The 18623-nt window shown below is 42.9% G+C and overlaps 1 protein-coding gene across 1 annotated transcript in view; it reads right to left on the bottom strand.

Annotated features, from left to right (window-relative positions):
* Positions 1-17750, bottom strand: part of HEPHL1 (hephaestin like 1) — a 34382-nt gene extending 16632 nt beyond the window's left edge. The window contains exons 1-7 of the mRNA XM_026071897.1: positions 17671-17750; positions 6029-6273; positions 5033-5245; positions 3071-3250; positions 2140-2394; positions 906-1074; positions 88-227 (exon numbers count right to left, since the gene is read on the bottom strand). Coding sequence (XP_025927682.1) covers positions 88-227; positions 906-1074; positions 2140-2394; positions 3071-3250; positions 5033-5245; positions 6029-6146 — 1075 coding nt within the window. The 5' untranslated portion in view covers positions 6147-6273; positions 17671-17750. The remainder of the gene's footprint in view (positions 1-87; positions 228-905; positions 1075-2139; positions 2395-3070; positions 3251-5032; positions 5246-6028; positions 6274-17670) is intronic.
* Between the last annotated feature and the right edge of the window lie 873 nt (positions 17751-18623).

Raw genomic sequence — 18623 nt, 5'->3', positions numbered from 1 at the left:
TGCATGCACAGAATTCCCCTCTGGATCCAAGTGGACTTCTGCATTTAAATCCGATGGAGTGACAGGATGGGAAAGTATTTACTATACCAAGTATTCCCAGGTGCTTCATATCCTCTGACTGCATCTTCCTTTTTCTGAACTTTGCATCCGTATATTCCACATAGTGAACTTTCCAGTATTGCCCTCCTATTCTGTCAGTCCCTTGCGTAAAATATGTTGCAGATTCACTGTGGAGTTAACAAATCAGACTGGTTAAATAATTGGAGGTTCAGGCAGAACCCTTCATTTGGGATAAAGTTATTCCAGCCATGGAACAAATGACCCCCAGATTACTAGTTTCTATATAGTTTTCTAGCAGGCCAAGGGAGATATTACTGATCTGTATTTCAGTTAAAAATTAGTTAACATATGTGCATTCATTGTGCATTAGACTTCCTTACATTTAACCCCAACTTACTTAGGGCAAGACCTATGTCATTACATGTGCACTATGGATCTCTAATCCTCTTTATTTTTTGTAGGAGATACCATAATACAGTTCATCATCATTAATAATAACAGGGGGAAAAAATCTACCATTATGGCACCTCTGAGATACACTGAATGAAAGTGTGAAAGCTGCCTAAGGCATCTAGACTTAGCGATATTTGTTCTGTTGAACTTTGTGTACCTCATCATGGTTCACTTTCTCCATGTAGTTGGTGGAGCGAGATAAGTGCTTCCAGAAGGCAAATCAGAGCATCTCATGAATCTAACTTCTCAACAAGGCTGTTTAAATCCGTTCATCCTTGACCTTTTCAATTAAAATTAATAATAGTGCAGGACCTAGCCATAATGACTCACTGTGACAGTCTCACCCAGACACCTGAAATTGAAACATGACACGAAAGGACAAGAAGGCTTACCTGCCAGTGGCATTTAAACCCTGCCCAGTGAATTTATCATAACCATCAGGTCCATAATTCCAGAGCACTTCTTCAGCAGCAATATAGTATAGTCTTTCATGACTGAGTGGTGAAGGCCTAGAAAGTTTTTTCTGGCAGATCTGAACATCATACAGTGCCTCCATGCCACCTGGGAGGAGAAAGAGTCTGGAGACAGCTCTCGTGCCAGCTGTGGAGTCAACTCACAGATACAAATGCACATTCAGAAGTCTCTAGACAGGAGCTATGTGGATTTGAAAAAATGACTGGGATCATTTAAGTAAATTTCTACTTTTATAGACTCCCTCTGCCTTCTCTGGGTCAGACTCTATCACCCTTCTCTTGCAAGGCAGTACATCACCCCACAGGTGAATCCCACTGAAATCAATGACATTCTTTAGCAGGTTTATTTACTCCTGAGGATGGCAGAGCAATTTCCAGGGTCCGAGTGCCTCCTGTGATGTGCTGAATGGCCCCACCTCTCCTTGACTTCCACAGGAATAGAGAGGCTGATTAGTATCACTCTGAAAGTGTTCATTGCTTGCCAGGATCCAGTCTTTTACTCCTAATTTAAATCCCACTGAAATCAATGATCAAGTTCTTAAAAATAAAAACTTTTCCAACTGGTGACCGGTTCTGATATTATAATTATACAACACCTAGTATCTTAACACTTGGATTATGGTATGTGCTTCGCATCTCACATGCCATATAGATATCACAACACCATTTTCAAATTTCTTCATGTAATTGTTTCTTACCAACCTTCAGGGAAACAGTGCCAATTTTTGTCAGATTTCTGTAAAGGAAAAAGCTATGAAGCGCTCAGCTGACATAATTTTTATCTAAGCGTCTGTTTCTACAACAGAAAGTGAATATGAAGGCTCTTCTTATCGCTCATTAAAATCTCCAGTTTATATGGAAAGTGCTGTGTCAGCACTGGATTTAGCAAGCCTTTCTCATATGAATTGCCTATATTTACAATTAAGTCATTTGTACTAACTGAAGATTTGGCCCAATATATATAATTTTCCCTGATGGCTAAATTCCTACTCATGATCTTTATCTAGTGAAATAGTTCCTAGGTGTTCAGGTAGTCAGAAAAGAGCTTCAAGTCCTGCTCCCACTGGGAGCAATTCTCTCAGTTTTCTTTTCTTAACATAATGTGAGCTGAGCTTTGTATCTGAAACGATCAGGGAGATCTATAGCACTGTACCTCGTAAATGTTCATTAACCTGACAAGTTATCAGCCACCTCCCAGCATTCCCAGGAGTCATCTCCGCTGTGATGAACGTTGCTGGAAACAGACCGACGACATCTGCCCTCTGGCCTCTGTTAGTGAACGTGTGGCCGTAGAAATATGCGGCGTGGATATCTATCTCACTTCCCATTCCAAACAAGTGCCAGGACATGGGATCATCAGCACACATCTCCAAGCCAGGGAGATTGCCATAAATATATCCATTAATAGCTAAAAACAAAAGTATGAGACTTCATGAGAGATGAAAGACAAGTGCGTCAGACCCTGTTTCTGAGAATGATGCATTCCAGACCCTGAAGCTGTTTGAATGTCCACTCTGAGTCCACAGCTGAGTAACTTGCTCACAGGCTCCTTGATGGAGGATAACATTTTTGAACTGCCAGGTTACAGGTCTGGATTATCTAATGGTCCAAATTCTCTTGCTGGGTCTGTGAAAAACTTCCTGAATGATACTGAGATACTGCCAAAGCCAAGTCATCACCAAAGGGCCTGATTATGAAGTTAATTTGTTCTGCAGCTATTTAGCATCTCTGAAATCTCTTCCCTCTTATTCCAAGTCATAAATATGCCATTATACACATGGCTAAAGCAATTTAGATTTGAAAATTATGATATCGGTCAAGAGAGTCTAGTCATCTTGCTCTTCCTCAGCTTCCACACCTGACAATGTATCAGGACACTGGGAGAACAAGAGTCATATTTCAAAAAATATTTTGGCGCCTAGACTTCATGCAGCCTATCAGCACGGCAGTTTAACATCCTGACCCATTTCATGATGAGGCACAGAGAAAGGAGAAATATCACAAAGGACAGAAAGTCCTACTGAAATGAAAACAGCCAGGTCACTATTATATATTACTACTATATGCTCAAGAGTCCTGCTCACCATGCATTCGGTTGCTGGTCTGGAAACCTTCATCCTCTTTGTTCACTGTGGTTGGTTCTAAACAGAAGGTGTTTATATTCTCATCAAGATACCAGCTGAAGTTTTCATCTACAATGCTAAACATCAGGGCAAAAGCATTAGCAGCACCAGTCCTTTCTATTGAGGTGTCAGCTGCAGTTCCTAAATTACAAACAAAAAGGAAAGTGCTAGGAAAAGCCTTGGAAGGGTTTGAATTTAAAAGTGACAATAACTTTGGAGCACTTGAGGAAATACAGTGCTCAGCCCCTGATCTATAGGGCAGGATGCATCTCAGTTAATTTCACTCCTCTAAGACATCTTCACCCCCCTCTATAGCCTTTGAACAGATAGGTGTCTCCAGAAGCTGATATTTCATGATTACTTTTACTTGACATAAGCACAAGTAGCTGCCAAAAGCTGCTGTCCCATTTTCCCCATCCTTGGCCCACTGTCCCCAACCCTGACCTTTAGTCAGTATTAGCATCTTTGTGCCTACACAGTGAGCCAGGTCATAGGCCTGATCCAACTGGAAACCAGGGACTTTTTTTGGCTAGGGATTAAGAAGAGGCAAGTGGTAGCCTGCATTTCTGTTGCATTGAAGTTGCTGTAGAACCATACCCACCAAATGACGGTCTGTAGGCAGCCACTCTCCATGGACTAATGAGGAGGCTTAGGCGATCAGCTTGGGATAGATACTTAAATTTTAAAAGGCTAAACACGGGATGAATCTCACCTACTCAGGCTAAGTTCAGTATCATTATTTGATTAATCATTTGGGAAATAACGTGAGAATATAGGAGTGGCTGTACTAGGTAATCTATTATTAACCTCTGACTGATTTCTATTTCATCTAATTGTCCTACCTCTGAACCTTGAAAACTGTGGCATACCCCTAGCCTATAACAAGGAGTCCCAAAGCCTAACCATCAGCCATGTCAAGAGCCATCCACCACCTTCCAGAGGAGTAAAACAGTAAAGTCATGCAGAATTCTACCTTGATGAATTCAAGACTGAACAAGTGGATAATCTGTCCTTTCAGGCTAGGATTGTTTTTAATATGCTATACCCTAGCTTTGCTTATTGTCCTATAGTTTTCAGCTCAGTTTCACATATTCAGGTGGTTCTGCAGATTTCAAAGCCTCCCTGGGAGAAATAAGTCTGAGAGATTTTAATTATGTGAGTTAAGTTGGAGACCAGGCCTGTCTTTTCCACACTGAAGTCTTTCTCTTCTTTTGAATATATGAAGACTGACCCAAGTATATGTTCTGTGTATAAAATCAGGGCTGGTTTTGTACTGAAGGAGGTACTGGAAAGAGGTGGCCGAAGAATTACATGTATCCCAAGGGGAGAAGGGACGATGGCTCAGCTGACAGAGGGTAGAGGGTTGGTACATGGTTCCTGACCACTTCAGCATAAAATTAGCAGACTATAATGCACATGGGACAGGCTGTCACCTCAGCTGTTCAGAGCACATTCCTGTATGATTATGTTATTGGCAAATATAAATATATAATCCGTACAGGAAAAAATGACAAAGAACGCTGGGCTTTCAAATACATAAATACCAATGCCAAAGTAACCCGCCCAGCCATAATTTCATTTCCTGGGCAATGAGTCTTTCGACTGTCCTGAAACGATCCCAGTTCTGGAGCATTTATTTTTGGTCTTGGTCATGAACAGCTGACCACAGAACATGCTGCAGTCCCTCCACCAGCTGAGGCAAATCTCTTGTGAAGCCAAAGGGGAGCAGGAAGGGAATTGTCCCAGAGCTACAATACCTACCCTGGGATGCTCCTGGAATGGCCCAGCTATTCCTTGCCCCTTTTTATGGGCTATGTAGGGATAGATTCTAGACCATCAGGTTTATACCTGTAAGCAAAAATGACTGTTAAGATGCCAAGCTTGGCAGAGGGGCTTGCTTTGTCAATGTTTCTAGCTCAGTACCTTTTTTGCAAACCAGCAGTGGCCCAATTAAACCAGATGCAATATCTCTTGGTGTGTCAATGTGAGAATGGTAAATCCAAGTCAAGCAGTTGGGGTCTGACAAAGTTGGGGAATAATCTTTCCTTACTGGCCATGTGTACGTGTAGTTTCCACCAGGAACAACAAAATCGTCCTCTTTGCTTTTACCGCCGGTTCCATCTGGGTAAAGTGCTCCTAATGCATTAAACAAAAAAGGAAGCTTTTATCCCCCCTTATCATAAAAACTGTTTTCCTTAAATAAATGTATAACTTCTTCTGTTTTATTGCAGCTTTCAAAAAGAATAGGAGCAGTCCCAAACACAGAATCACTGAGAAATTGCAAAAAAATTCAGAACTTTTGAGGAAACTAATAGCACTGAGAATTAAAAACCATCCCATATCACTAGACAATGGCTTTGAAAACACATTTAACAGGCTCTAATTTTTCCTTGGCTCTTTACTTTCATCAGGCAATCATCCGCACATTTTGCCAGCTAATATTTTATATCTTCTCACAGAAAATTAATAAAAGTAATGAAGGTAGACAAATCCATACAGTCCATTAACTGAAATACACATGCATAGTTCTTGGATTCTGAAAATTAAATCATGCATGTTATAGCCCTGTAAAGAGGAAGTCATTTGCTTACAAGAACTCTACACATGCAGATAGGGTAGAGATAGGAAGAAGGTACTCCAGTGACTAAGTTCAGCAGAACAATTCAGGAAAAAAAGCCATCTAACCTGTTTCGGTGCTGGATCTATTCCAGGCATCTAAGGTTTCTGGCAAAAAGTTTTAAGAGGTGAGGATGTTCCTGTTTTTAGTCATCAGCTGCTATTACCGATGAGTTTATGAGACAGTGATCCAAAGTCAATGGCCAGAATAATAAATTGTTGGCCAACTTTTATCCATGATATTCACTACTTAAAGAGAAAGGAGAAGAAAAAAGAAAAGAAAAAAGGCAAAACAGCTTTTACCTTCCGAGTCCTTGTCATAGAAGACCCCATGGGGATGCACAGAGTAGGGTCGGGAAGCAAAGTTCTTTAGGTGGATGATAAAGACATCCTCTTCTTCAGCCTTCAAGACTGGCCCCATAAAACCCAGCCAGGTTGCTTTGGGGATCTCCTGGGAGTAAGTGTCATCTGTGAATTGTCTAAAAATAGCCTTTTTGTACACACGCCCTATCCGGTTGGCTCCTCTTGTCGCATATACACTTGCAAACCTAGTGTTGGGAAGGGAAAATAAGACAAAAAGCTCCTTTTGGAGATATTAAAAGACTGATGCTTGCAGTTCAGATAAGTAGTTCCCTGACATATATCACATAGCTGATGGAATAAAGGCTGAGGAATCAACCTGGACAACGCTAACAGGGTACGAGCTCGTTTCTGCGCTCGTACAGTTACCCTACTTGCAGGTCTGGTCTTTGGCACAGTTAATATAAGTGTTCACTTGAGGAGCAACTACTCAGGCCTTTCTGTACAGTTTTAGTATCTTCTCCCTCTTTTGCAAGACTGAAACCTCACGTCCAAATGCATGACTGTTCAGATGGAAAAGAAAACTAAATTAATTCAAGGATTTTCTCAAACCAATAACAGCAACTGTAATCAGCTAGACATTCTAAAAAAGAAGCATGGAATAATTTTTGCATGAAATGCATAACTTCCACATTCCAGAGCCTATGTTTTATAGCAACTTCAAGAGATGGAGAACCGATCATACGGTCAGTGGTTGACATATAATAACTATTAAATATCTGCTTCGTTAGAATCCTGGACTTCATTTGTAACCTAAAATTGTCTAGCTCCAAACTCCAACCACTAGTTCCCATCATGCCTTTCTCTCTTAGATCAAAGAGGTCACATACCATCAAAAATTTATTTTCCATGCAGGCACTTGCATACTTTGATTAAACTGCCCCCTACCCTTCTTTTGGACAAACCAAGTACATTGAGATTCTTAATGCCACAAATCTTTCCTGAAGCTCTTTTCTGAAAGCTTGCCAATATTTCAATATCTCTTTTGAAGTCTGAACACAAGAACTTCACATAATACTCAAGCGATATTCTAACTAATGCCAGAGATGCTCCCTGTCAATGTTTCTTTGCTTATACAACTAGGAATTAGGTTTGCCCTTTTATCTGTAACATCATACTGGCAACCCACTTTCAGTCCACCTGTCCTTAAATCTTCTTTACTTCTCTCCAGGATATCTTTCAAGTTTGATACACATACTTCAACCCTAAATCTTCCACATGGTGTTCAAATTACCCCTCTTTACCACACAACCAAGCGTAGGCTGTATGACCGATTTCACCTAGTTTAATGCTCCATGAGTTTTTGCATCCCCTGAATATTGTTTGAACTTTTATACTTTCCAACAAACTCGTAAAAAAAATGAGCTAAGTATTCACGAAGTATCACTGGCAGAAATCTGACAATTCCCTATTTATTGTGAATTTTTGTAAGTGATCAGTTTACCCCATTTTTGTTTTGCTGCTTTTTTACAGTGCCAACAACAAGGCAGGTGTTGGGTGAAATATGAGTTGAAAGGTGCAGCTGTATGCTGTATTTTCTTCACCATAAGACCTGCAGCTTCCCCCCAGCAAGCCATCCCTGTCTGACACCATGATTCACAACACCCCCCACCTGTGGCCATTATATCTGTGTGACCACCATGTAAAGTAGACCCCTGAAGCAATCCAAATTTAAAAGCTTCCAAAAGAATGATTTTTCATTTGAAAGATATGGTTCATGACATAGACCAACCAAGAGCTATTTTGGCACAAATGAAAGCATCACCAGTGATACCACAGTGGCAGAAACACTCAGCTAGGATGGAGGGCAAGGGATAAAAGCTTCCCAGTCCTATCACGGAAAAACGTATATCAGATAGATAGACCCCAAAAGCATGATTAAGGAACAAGTGCCAAGAAGTGTGGATTTGCAGTGAATTAGCTGCTTTATGGTATCTGTCCATGTGCACAGCATGGCCTGGCAAGTTACCCCACCCTCACTGAAGGGTAAGAGATATCTTCATTGCCTGAGGCTAAGAGCTGGCACAAGAGAAGTTACCACAGAGAAGTAAGTGATAGTAGCCATGCAGTGTAAATGCACATACATCCTTACCTCATGGCAGTGTATTCATATGGCCATGCCATAATTCAAATTATAAATTAATGTTAAAAATGATTTGAAAGAAATTTTCTCTAGAAAAAATTTCAAATGGAAAAAAATATATATTTTTCAGAAAGTAATTATTCAACAGAAATCCTTCCTTTTTCACGAGCCACCAAATATTTGAACTGAGTTGTTGCAGTGCCACTGTGTTTTCCACCTGATGACAATCCCCCTATGCCCCTGGCTCTCTGGCCAGACAACAACTGCACACTTTTTCATAACTTCAGAGCCCTGGGGTATGCTGTCTTTCCTCCAGAAGGAGAACTGTGCCCTGGAAAAATGCACACTTTTTGAGTTACCTTGGTCAAACATTTGACATGAGTGTAACTCATGTAAATGCATAGAACAGGAATCCCAAAATCCAGTTAGGTACGAGATTCAAGAACTTACTCCGAAAACAGTTCAGGTTTAAGCACTGGAGGCTTCSTGGATGCCTAAAGCTGTTCTACAGGTCTTGTTCAGTAGCATCTCTGTGATCTGTGCCTGCTTTCTACTCAAAGGCATGTAGGAGTCAGGAAAAAGTTCTTTCTAGTGCCAGCTTTCTGAAAGGAGTCCTATTCAAATCTTCCATTCATTCATGCTGCAGTGGCTTCACAGTGGCAGTGCCTGCTGTCCATGCAACAGGTATCAGCTATGGCCAGTCAAAACGTTGCTGCAGCTCTTCTGCTCTGGGCATCAAGGAATGCAAGAGCAATGGAGCCAGAAAAGGTTTACAGTAATTCACATGGAGAGGGGCAATCTGACTTCTCAGCCCTGGTTAATTAGGGTTTTTATTTAATTGTAGTCCAAGAGAAAATAAACGGCCAACATTGGGAGACAAATTCCCACACTGCTAATGACCTAACCACTGTGTTAGAGACTCAGGCTCATTTGTATCTCCCTTCCTTCTAGACCCACAATCTCTGAAGGACAGAGCAGTTTCCTACACAAAATGTCCTGAAGTTTGGGAGTTTTTTGGAGCACAGAAGCTGCAAACTCACTCTTCCCTCTGTCTGGGAAGGGCTAGAACCCAGTTCTTCTATCTATGCACACATGTATCTTCAGCATGTTCTTTTGGTTGCCCTCAGCATCCCAGGACAGCGCACACCAGTTGTTTTAAGTCCCAGTCTAGGTGTCTAGGTTTTCGCACCTCACATAGGAGGACCTTGGGGTGCCCACCTTGGGTCTGTGAGTAGCTAGTAGCTCTGTGCTTCTTTATATGTGTTGCTGTGCTGCACATTACAGTGCTTGAGACCCTCTGCAGAATGACTGCTCACTCTAGAATTAGCAGAATCAGCCACAGAAATCTCATACAAAGGATGGATTGGTTTGAGCAACTTCTTCTTTACACCCCTAGAAGCCTGGACTGCTTGGTCACGGTCACCTGGCCAAATTGTTTCTGAAAGCAGGGCTGGTACCTGTGCCTGGTGCCATGGTGCAGCCAGCAGATGTGTTGGTGTGAGCTGGCACAGACTCAGTCCATGTTCTCTGCTGCTCCATTTGTGGGACACAGAGGTTTCCTCCCCTTCAGCTCTGTTTCAGTGAGAGCCTCTTTTCAGTGCTCCATGAAGTCTCCACTGTCTGTGCCGTTTACGCCAGTGCCTCTCCAAGCCTGTGGTTCCTTGCCACCCAACCCCAGAATGCCTTGGAGATTTTAGTTGCTTTCATCCCCTCTCTTTGACATCAGTTGTCATACAGACCATTATCTGTCTTCTTCTGGTGGCGTCTTCTTCCTTGGGTAACACTCCACATTCTCAGTCACTGAGTTAAACATCCCCTTCAACTGCATCTCCTGTTTTGTTCCTTCCTTCCAACTGAATTTCTAATATGTTATTGCAGCAGCTGCTGCTGCTCCAAATGCTATAATGGTTAAAAATGTCTGCTTCTCTGAATCTGCCTTTGCCTGTTTCTTCCAATGGTCACCCCCCCCGTCAAATATTTCCTATCTCTCATTCTTCCCTGGTCACAAGCCAACAGTCTTTCTCCCTGCTTCCTCGTGCTTTCCTGCTCACTTCAAATTACTTTATCCTCCTGGTGGCATTGCAATATCACTGCCTGGATCTCTTCCATCTTTCTGGTCTTGTGTAGATATAAGAGCTGCCCTTCCAAATCTTGACTCTGTCCCTCCAGCCCAGTTGTCAGCCTGCACTTTGTGTGCAGAAGGTCTTGAGGATCAGCCATTCCCTCTCCTTGTAGATAATGGAAATTTTCCATTCCCTAGAATTGTACTTGTGCAAACTTTCCTAGTTTCCCTCGGAAATCTTTCAGCTGCACTAAGTCATTCCTTTGCCTCCAGGCAGGCCAGTCTAGAGGTTACATGTAGAGGTAAGCATGCTTGTGAATCAGGGCATAAAAAATCTTGTTCAGATTGGGAAATCCATGCAAATCATTTGCTTGTTTCTGGATATGATTTTATTTTCCCAGTTGACCATTCCCAGCAGTTCTTATGCTCCAAAAAGGACTGCTATGCACCATGAGTGGGACTGGGGAGTGTACTTCTTTAGAGGGAAATGAGCTCTAATTCCTTAAAGTCAGTATTAGTTAGCATTAATATAATTACAGTCAGCTATCCCCCTGCAATGATGAGCACTACAATTCTTCCAAACGAGAGGAAGAGTGAAACAAGAGTGTCATGTAGATTCTCTTTCAATGAATTCAAGACTTGACTTGCAGATAATCTGACATCTCAGGGTAGGACCATGAGTTAAGCGTAATTTATACATCTATTTCTTTTATCACAAAGGAAAAATATTTTGCTAAGACTTTTACCTTATTTATGTTACCTTTGATCTTAAGAAATAGAGTTAGAACCTAATAGAGGTTAGGTTTTTCATAAAGTGCTCACATGTGTACTATGTTACAGAGTACAGTAAGGAATGGGGAGATAGTTACACCTTATGTATAGCAAAACAAACAGTTTCACAGTGCATTGGAGCCAGATCCTTCCCTAATAAAACTTCAAAGCTTGAGTTTGTTTGCCACTGTAATCACCAATGAGAAATCAGCACTTCCAACAACTACTAGATGTGGACTCTTGAATTTTCTCCTGAAGTTAACATGCCTGATACCTACAGTAAAAGGGGCATGCAGTAGCTAGAAGTAGACTTCTTTCTTTACTATTGTCCCACTAAAGTCCCATAGATTTTGCATTAGCAACTATTTAAACAAGTATTTTTATGGGTTTGTTCCCTAAAATCTGCTGGTGTTTAAAACATTCCTTACTCTCTGCCTTCTTCACATACTCTTTGGCTGGGTCTACAACAAGTTTTTGTTTTTTTCCCTCGAAGTTCCCCAGTTTTCCTGTGGCAAGGCCAATGGCTGCAGACTGCCCATCTTAACCCCTGGGTCAGGTAACCTGTTCAGAGTAAGTAACCCTTCGCCAGACAGTGTCTGCTGTGCTAAAGCCAATGTAATGTCTATGCTGGAGAGATTGCTGGGTAGAGGTGGACCAGTGGTGTCAACCCGTATTTGTAGACAATGTCTTGACCACACAGCATCAAGCAACAAAGTGAGTTGAGTGTGCTCAAAAGGCATGTTTTAGCCCATTCCTGACCCACACTGGCAATAGGAGAGATCAACCAAACCTGTAAAATCTTAGAAGAAACTCTGATACTGGTTAACTGTGGCTATAATGGTTTCTCTCCTAGGATAAACTTCTGCCTCCACTGAAGTCAATAACAAAACTCCCCCCAGGCTTCGTTAGGGCCACAATTTCACCTTGACTGCACTTTTGATGTTAACCCTTCCCGCAGTGATCTCCTCTGCTGACGCAGTTGGGTCATTTAGCCACATAATGACTCAGCTATTGGTTTAGCATCTATGACGACAGTTTCACTGTCATCTACCTGGGTGGGATCTCCTCATACGCAAATTGCACAAACTGTGTTTGATGCTATGGTAACAAAAAACACCCGTTACTGTTGTTAGGTGCAAGACTTGGCCCAGATAAATGTAGCAATGGTGGTCTAAAGAGAAGGAATGAGATGTCTCATGAGGTAAAACCTAATAACATCTATCACAAGCAGAGCAGGACTTAAGTGTCCATCATATAAACTAGCACCAAATTAATTTACAGGGATAATGAACCAAACTTTAATCCTGAGGGCCTGAGCCACAGTGGGGAGAGAAAGAGTGATATATGTCAAACCACAACACCTACGTATATATATATATTTATTTTTGAAAGGTCCTTGCCTACGTAGCCATTAAAGGGAGCAGGCAATATCTGATCTCACAGAATCACAGAATCACAGAATCACAGAATGGTTGAGGTTGGAAGGGACCTCACGAGATCATCTAGTCCAACACCCCTGCTCAAGCAGGGTCACCTAGAGCACGTTGTACAGGATCACATCCAGGAGGTTTTGAATATCTCCAGAGAAGGAGACTCCACAACCTCCCTGGACAACCTGTTCCAGGGCTCTGTCACCCTCACAGTGAAGAAATATTTCCTCACGTTCAGATGGAACTGTCTGTGTTTCAGTTTGTGCCAGTTGCCTCGCGTCCTGTCGCTCAGCACCACTGAAAAGAGTCTGGCTCCATCCTCTTGACACCCTCCCTTCAGATACTTGTACACGTTCATAAGATCTACTCTCAGCCTTCTCTTCTCCAGGCTGAACAGGCCCAGCTCTCTCAGCCTTTCCTCATAAGAGAGATGCTCCAGTCCCCTAATCATCTTTGTAGCCCTTCGCTGGACTTGCTCCAGTAGTGCCACATCCCTCTTGTACTGGGGAGCCCAGAACTGGACACAGTACTCCAGATGTGGCCTCACCAGGGCTGAGKAGAGGGGGAGAATCACCTCCCTCGACCTGCTGGCAACACTCTTCCTGATGCACCCCAGGATACCATTGGCCTTCTTGGCCACAAGGCCACATTGCTGCCTCATGCTTAACTTGGTGTCCACCAGCACTCCGAGGTCCTTCTCGGCAGAGCTGCTTTCCAGCAGGTCAACCCCCAACCTGTCCTGGTGACTGGTGTTATTCCTCCCCAGGTGCAGGACCCTGCACTTGCCTTTGTTGAACTTCATGAGGTTCCTCTCTGCCCACCTCTCCAGCCTGTCCAAGTCTCTCTGAATGGCAGCACAGCCCTCTGGGGTATCGGCCACTCCTCCCAGTTTTGTATCGTCGGCAAACTTGCTGAGGGTGCACTCCGTCCCTTCATCCAGGTCATTGATGAAGAAGTTGAACAAGACTGGACCCAGTACTGACCCCTGGGGGACACCGCTAGCTACAGGCCTCCAACTAGACTCTGYRCCACTGATCACAACTCTCTGAGCTCTGCCATTCAGCCAGKTCTCAATCCACCTCACTGTCCACTCATCTMRCCCACACTTCCTGAGCTTGTCTATGAGGATGCTATGGGAGACAGTGTCGAAAGCCTTGCTGAAGTCTAGGTAGACAACATCCACTGCTCTCCCCTCATCTACCCAGCCAGTCATTCCATCATAGAAGGCTATCAGGTTGGTTAGGCATGATTTCCCCTTGGKGAAGCCATGCTGACTACTCCTGATCACTTTCTTGTCCTCCACATGCTTGGAGATGGCCTCCAGGATGAGCTGCTCCATCACCTTTCCAGGGATGGAGGTGAGGCTGACTGTCCTGTAGTTTCCTGGGTCCTCCTTCTTGCCCTTTTTGAAGACTGGGGTGACACTGGCTTTCTTCCAGTCCTCAGGCACCTCTCCTGTTCTCCATGACCTTTTCAAGATGATGGAGAGTGGCCTAGCAATGACATCCGCCAGCTCCCTCAGCACTCATGGGTGCATCCCATCATGGCCCATGGATTTGTGGGTGTCCAGTTTGCTTAAATGATCTCTAACCCACTCCTCCTCCACCAAGGGAAAGTCTTCCTTTCTCCAGACTTTCTCTCTTGCCTCCAGGGTCTGGGGTTCCTGAGGGCTGGCCTGAGCAGTAAAGACTGAAGTAAAGAAGGCATTCAGTAACTCTGCCTTCTCTGCATCCTTCGTCACCAGGGCACCCACCCCATTCAGCAAAGGGCCCACATTTTCCCTAGTCTTCCTCTTGCTACTGATGTATTTGAAGAAGCCCTTCTTGTTGTCCTTGACATCTCTCACCACATTTAATTCCAAATGGGCCTTAGCCTTCCTCGTCGCATCCCTGCATACTCTGACAACATTCCTATATTCCTCCCAAGTGGCCTGTCCCCCTTTCCACTTTCTGTATACTTCCTTCTTCTGTTTGAGTTTTGCCAGGAGCTCCTTGCTCATCCATGCAGGTCTCCTGCCTCCTTTGCTTGACTTCCTACTCATAGGGATGCACTGCTCTTGAGCTTGGAGGAAGTGAATGTCACCCTCCTCCTGAGGCTGTCTGGGTGATAGTCATCTCCCAGCCCACAAAATCTCACTGGAATCTACAGCATGTCCAGCAGCACTGACAGTGCCTTGCACCCTGCGTGTCCAATCCACCGTGGTTTAACAATGTCAACTCTTTCATCAGCTATATCAGATGGACAGGGATGCTGAGCACTTTCCCAGCTCATCTATACTCAGTGGCCACAGTTTAGCTCTTTCTGTAGCTTCCAAAGTCTTGTGTATTTCATAAAATCTGTCTGCTTGATGATTGAAGGAGGAAATGACAGCAAAATGTCTCAGCCTCATTCAAAGCAGTTTGAATGATGAGAATTAGTGGAACGGCTTGAGGCTTCGAGTAGGCAAGACAAATGGCAGAGGCAAACAGCCTCATTATTTTCACTTTACATAAGGAGCACTGATGCAGAGAGAGAGATTTGTTCTGTGCAAACAGCATGCTGGCCCTTGAGTGCTAGAGCAGTATAAGTCATAATAAAAATTAGCATCCCAGCCGAATAGCTATGTTAACATGGTGCTGCATTTGGGTTAATCAGCTCTGATGAGAGGCAGCCTTTCCGGCTCACACCCAGGGAGGTGGGGAGGTGCTGATGCAGCTCTACGGCTGCTGATTCTGGAGCCAGCTCACTCAGCACTGGCACAGCGGGAACTGAGCAGGGGCCGTGCCTAGTGACTTAATCAGATTTCCCGATTTCCAGTCCCATGCCTCAGCCACCAAAGCCTCCTTTCTATAAAGCAACCTCATCACTGCTAAGCTCTAAAGGCTTAGGAAGATACTACCAACATTGGCACAATAACATTGAAACCCATCTCTTAAATCTCATTATCTGATCCAGCTAATGTAACACTTTCCATTACATATCTGTTAATTCAGCATTTTTATTGAGTAGCTAAGAATAAGTGATTTTGATAATATCTCTTTGGGCTAGCTGGAATCAAAGGGAGCATTCCTTTAGGTGTATGCACCAACCCTTTTAAAGACAATCAGTTTGTCTGCAACCTCTTTATCTTCACTTCCCTATCAATAAAGCTGGGATAGTGCTCCATCAAATGGATGCTGTGAGGATGCATCACAAGGTGAGAAGTGCTAGGCTCAGCGAGCCTGAGCATTGGTTCTGGCAGAACACAGCTGGCTTAAAAATGTATCTTGCTCCCACCTAAGGACTGATCCATAAACTTCACAGAACTATGTTTTGCTTAATACCCAAAGGAACAGATTTATTAGCTGAAAAGTAGAACATTAATATTCAGTTTTAAATTTACATTAGAGGTTACTCTAAAGAGTTAAACACTGAAAAAAGCTATTATCAATTCACTATTTAACATGTGCAGACACACTATCATTTCAGAATGTAGCAGCTTTATTCTGGCTTAATTTGAAACAGCTTGGGAATGGGATAAGCTACTTAGAGGTATCGCTTTCTTATTCTGCAGTCTCATCAAAACAGCTTCCTAGCTTTGAAGCTACCTTAAAATCCAGATAATATTTCCTCTCTCAGTAAACCCTTTGGAATTAACATTCTGTAACTATTACACTACAACAGTGGCTGAAGAAAAAAGCTATCCTCCCTCCCAGTCATGCCATGAAAAAAGTGTCACGGAGTTTAAAGTAAATGTGCCACTTGATGTTCAGGGAATTCAAAGTGCAGACAGAATTAGAAGTACATTTAACAAAATAGATTGAAAGTCTCTCTGCAATGTTAGGGAGGATTTACAGATAGCTCCTCTTCACTTAAAGCTAAACTCTTTTTAGTGAGAGGTCTTCCAGTTTAATGAGAAGGGGAATATATCCTCTGATAAAAATAGCAGGGAAGTGAGAAGTTCCAGTGTTTAAGACAACTGAAGAATAACCTTTCCCCTGAAGCTTGTTTCTATGGTCTGGGAACAAACTGTTACTCTGAAGTCTACCTACAAGCATAACACCTATTGACTTGGATGCTATCTGGGACCCTCAGTTATTAAGAGCATAAGCCTCTACAGTTTGTATTAAAAAATAAAACTTTTTCTTGCCTGGTTCTTGTGGAAAAATCATTTTCTTTATGAAATCCAACTGATAGTGGTTCTCAAGTTACCATTCACTAGGGAAAAGTTCTGCATTGCTTGGGATTTCCTAAGAAGCCAGAAAGGACATTTCCATTTCTAACTCCTGGGACAAGGCGTTGAGCTCCAGAGTGGCTAGCATGGGCACCAGGACCTCCTCACGCACTCATGGCTCCCAGCCCAACCCAAACCCTAGACTCAGAGTAAGGGCCCTCAAAATATTTCTAGGTTGTCAAAGATATCAATTCCTAAAAGCATTACCATGCACATTTCAAGTTAATGCTGTACGGAGGCACCAAAGGTCTCCGCCATCTCCATCCGGAGTCCAAGCTAGCTCCCCGGTGCGGGATAGACAGGCAGCCAACCCCAGCAGTGTGTGCACCAGAGTGTTTGCCTTGTATTCTTCTGGCTGTGATAGGACTCAGCAAGGTGCTTACCTATGCACTTCGGTTTCAGCACAGGTGATCATAAGGACTTCAGTGCAGACATTCACAGTTGTATGTTTATGTATGTATGTAGGTGTATCTACCTAAACAGGTTTCCTAAACAAAGGTCTGCACACTTACACACATGCAGGAATATGTGGACCATCTTTTCATATCTCATTTGTAAGTACCATACACATCTGAATTTTACAATGTCGTACCAAGCCCTCTTACAGCCCTGAGTTTTATCATTTTACAGGGAATGAACTCATGAGTTTTTGCCAGTTAAACAGACCTCTATGTCTCATTGCAAAGAATTGTGCCCGATTATGGCAAAATTGCAATTTTGGTTGGGACAACCACTCCCAGAAATACCTGTGTCTCTGTGAAACACACTACATGACACTTCTTTGACAAATATCAGTTCCTCAATGTCCCTTCAAATGCACAATAACTATCACCCTGCTAAATCAACCATGACGGAAGAAAGTCAGCCAGTGTCTCTTCTTACCTTGAAGTTGAAATCCTGCATATCACAACAACATCAGAAGAACAAGGCCAGCTTAAGACATCTACAGCTATATTAACCATATAGTCAATTTTCCTTGGAGTCATCAATATATTTCTGAGTTAGCAAAGCTCAGTGACTTACAAAGCTCAGTTAGCAGTGACTTACTTGTCCTCTAAGAGATTCTGTCCTGTGATCAGATTTTTCCCGCTTGGTGCATAGTCCCAGTTCTCTTCCACAATCCCAATGTAATAGGTTCTGATCCTTGCTTCTCCGAGTGCGAACAGCCAGAGGAACCCAAGAGTGCGAAGGCAGCCACCAATCTGCACAGAAGGCATTTGTAATTCTGATTGCATGGCTGGCAGCAGGCAGGCAGCAGCAGGCAGCACCACAGGGAGCTCACCCCTCCCTCCTGGCTCTCAACAAGTTATAAATAAGGAATGCACAGAGCAAAGCTCCTCCTTTTCAACAGGTTAGGACTGGGATAGGTAGAGAGCCTGGCTATGCAGAGCAGGGCTGGGGAGGAGGTTGATACCATGACAGGGCTTTTGCCAGTCCTTCAGTGAATGTCTAAATTGCTCACTTACCTGTCAGGAGACAGTCAGTCAGTGCTTTTTTGGAAGCTTGGGTGCTTTTTTGTCCTCTTCTTTCCAAACTGCGTGGTATGGCATATTGGGACATTTTTGCTTTTTTTTTTTCTGGTCTGTCAAAASCCAATTTTTTTTGTTCTTTTAAAGCCTTTATTAGCCCACTTTATTAACCCCTCTGAGATTTCTAAAGCTAGCATCTTGCAGCCTTAATTCAATGATAATGGTATATTCAATGATATAACACCAGTTTACACTCCAACATTATCACAGAGAGAGAGAGAGAGAGAGAGAGAGAGAGAGAAAGAATTTGTCATTACTGCTCCAATTTGTAGGATTTTCTGACCTATTTGTTGAGATGACAAGGGATCTGGATGTGTTCATTTTTACAGTGAGACACCTTGTAACAAAGATTTCTGAAAACTAGAGCCCATTTAAAGCCTAAAGCATTTTGATAAGTAAAAATTAAGGCATGCAGTGATTACCTTTTTATTGCACTTATTAATTAACATGCCCACATAGCTCTCTAGAAAA

Source organism: Apteryx rowi, unplaced genomic scaffold (assembly GCF_003343035.1).
Source record: "Apteryx rowi isolate R43461 unplaced genomic scaffold, aptRow1 scaffold_332, whole genome shotgun sequence".
In the NCBI taxonomy this organism is placed as follows: domain Eukaryota; kingdom Metazoa; phylum Chordata; class Aves; order Apterygiformes; family Apterygidae; genus Apteryx; species Apteryx rowi.
Note: the sequence above shows the minus strand (reverse complement) of the source record. Positions and strands in the feature narration are given on the sequence as shown.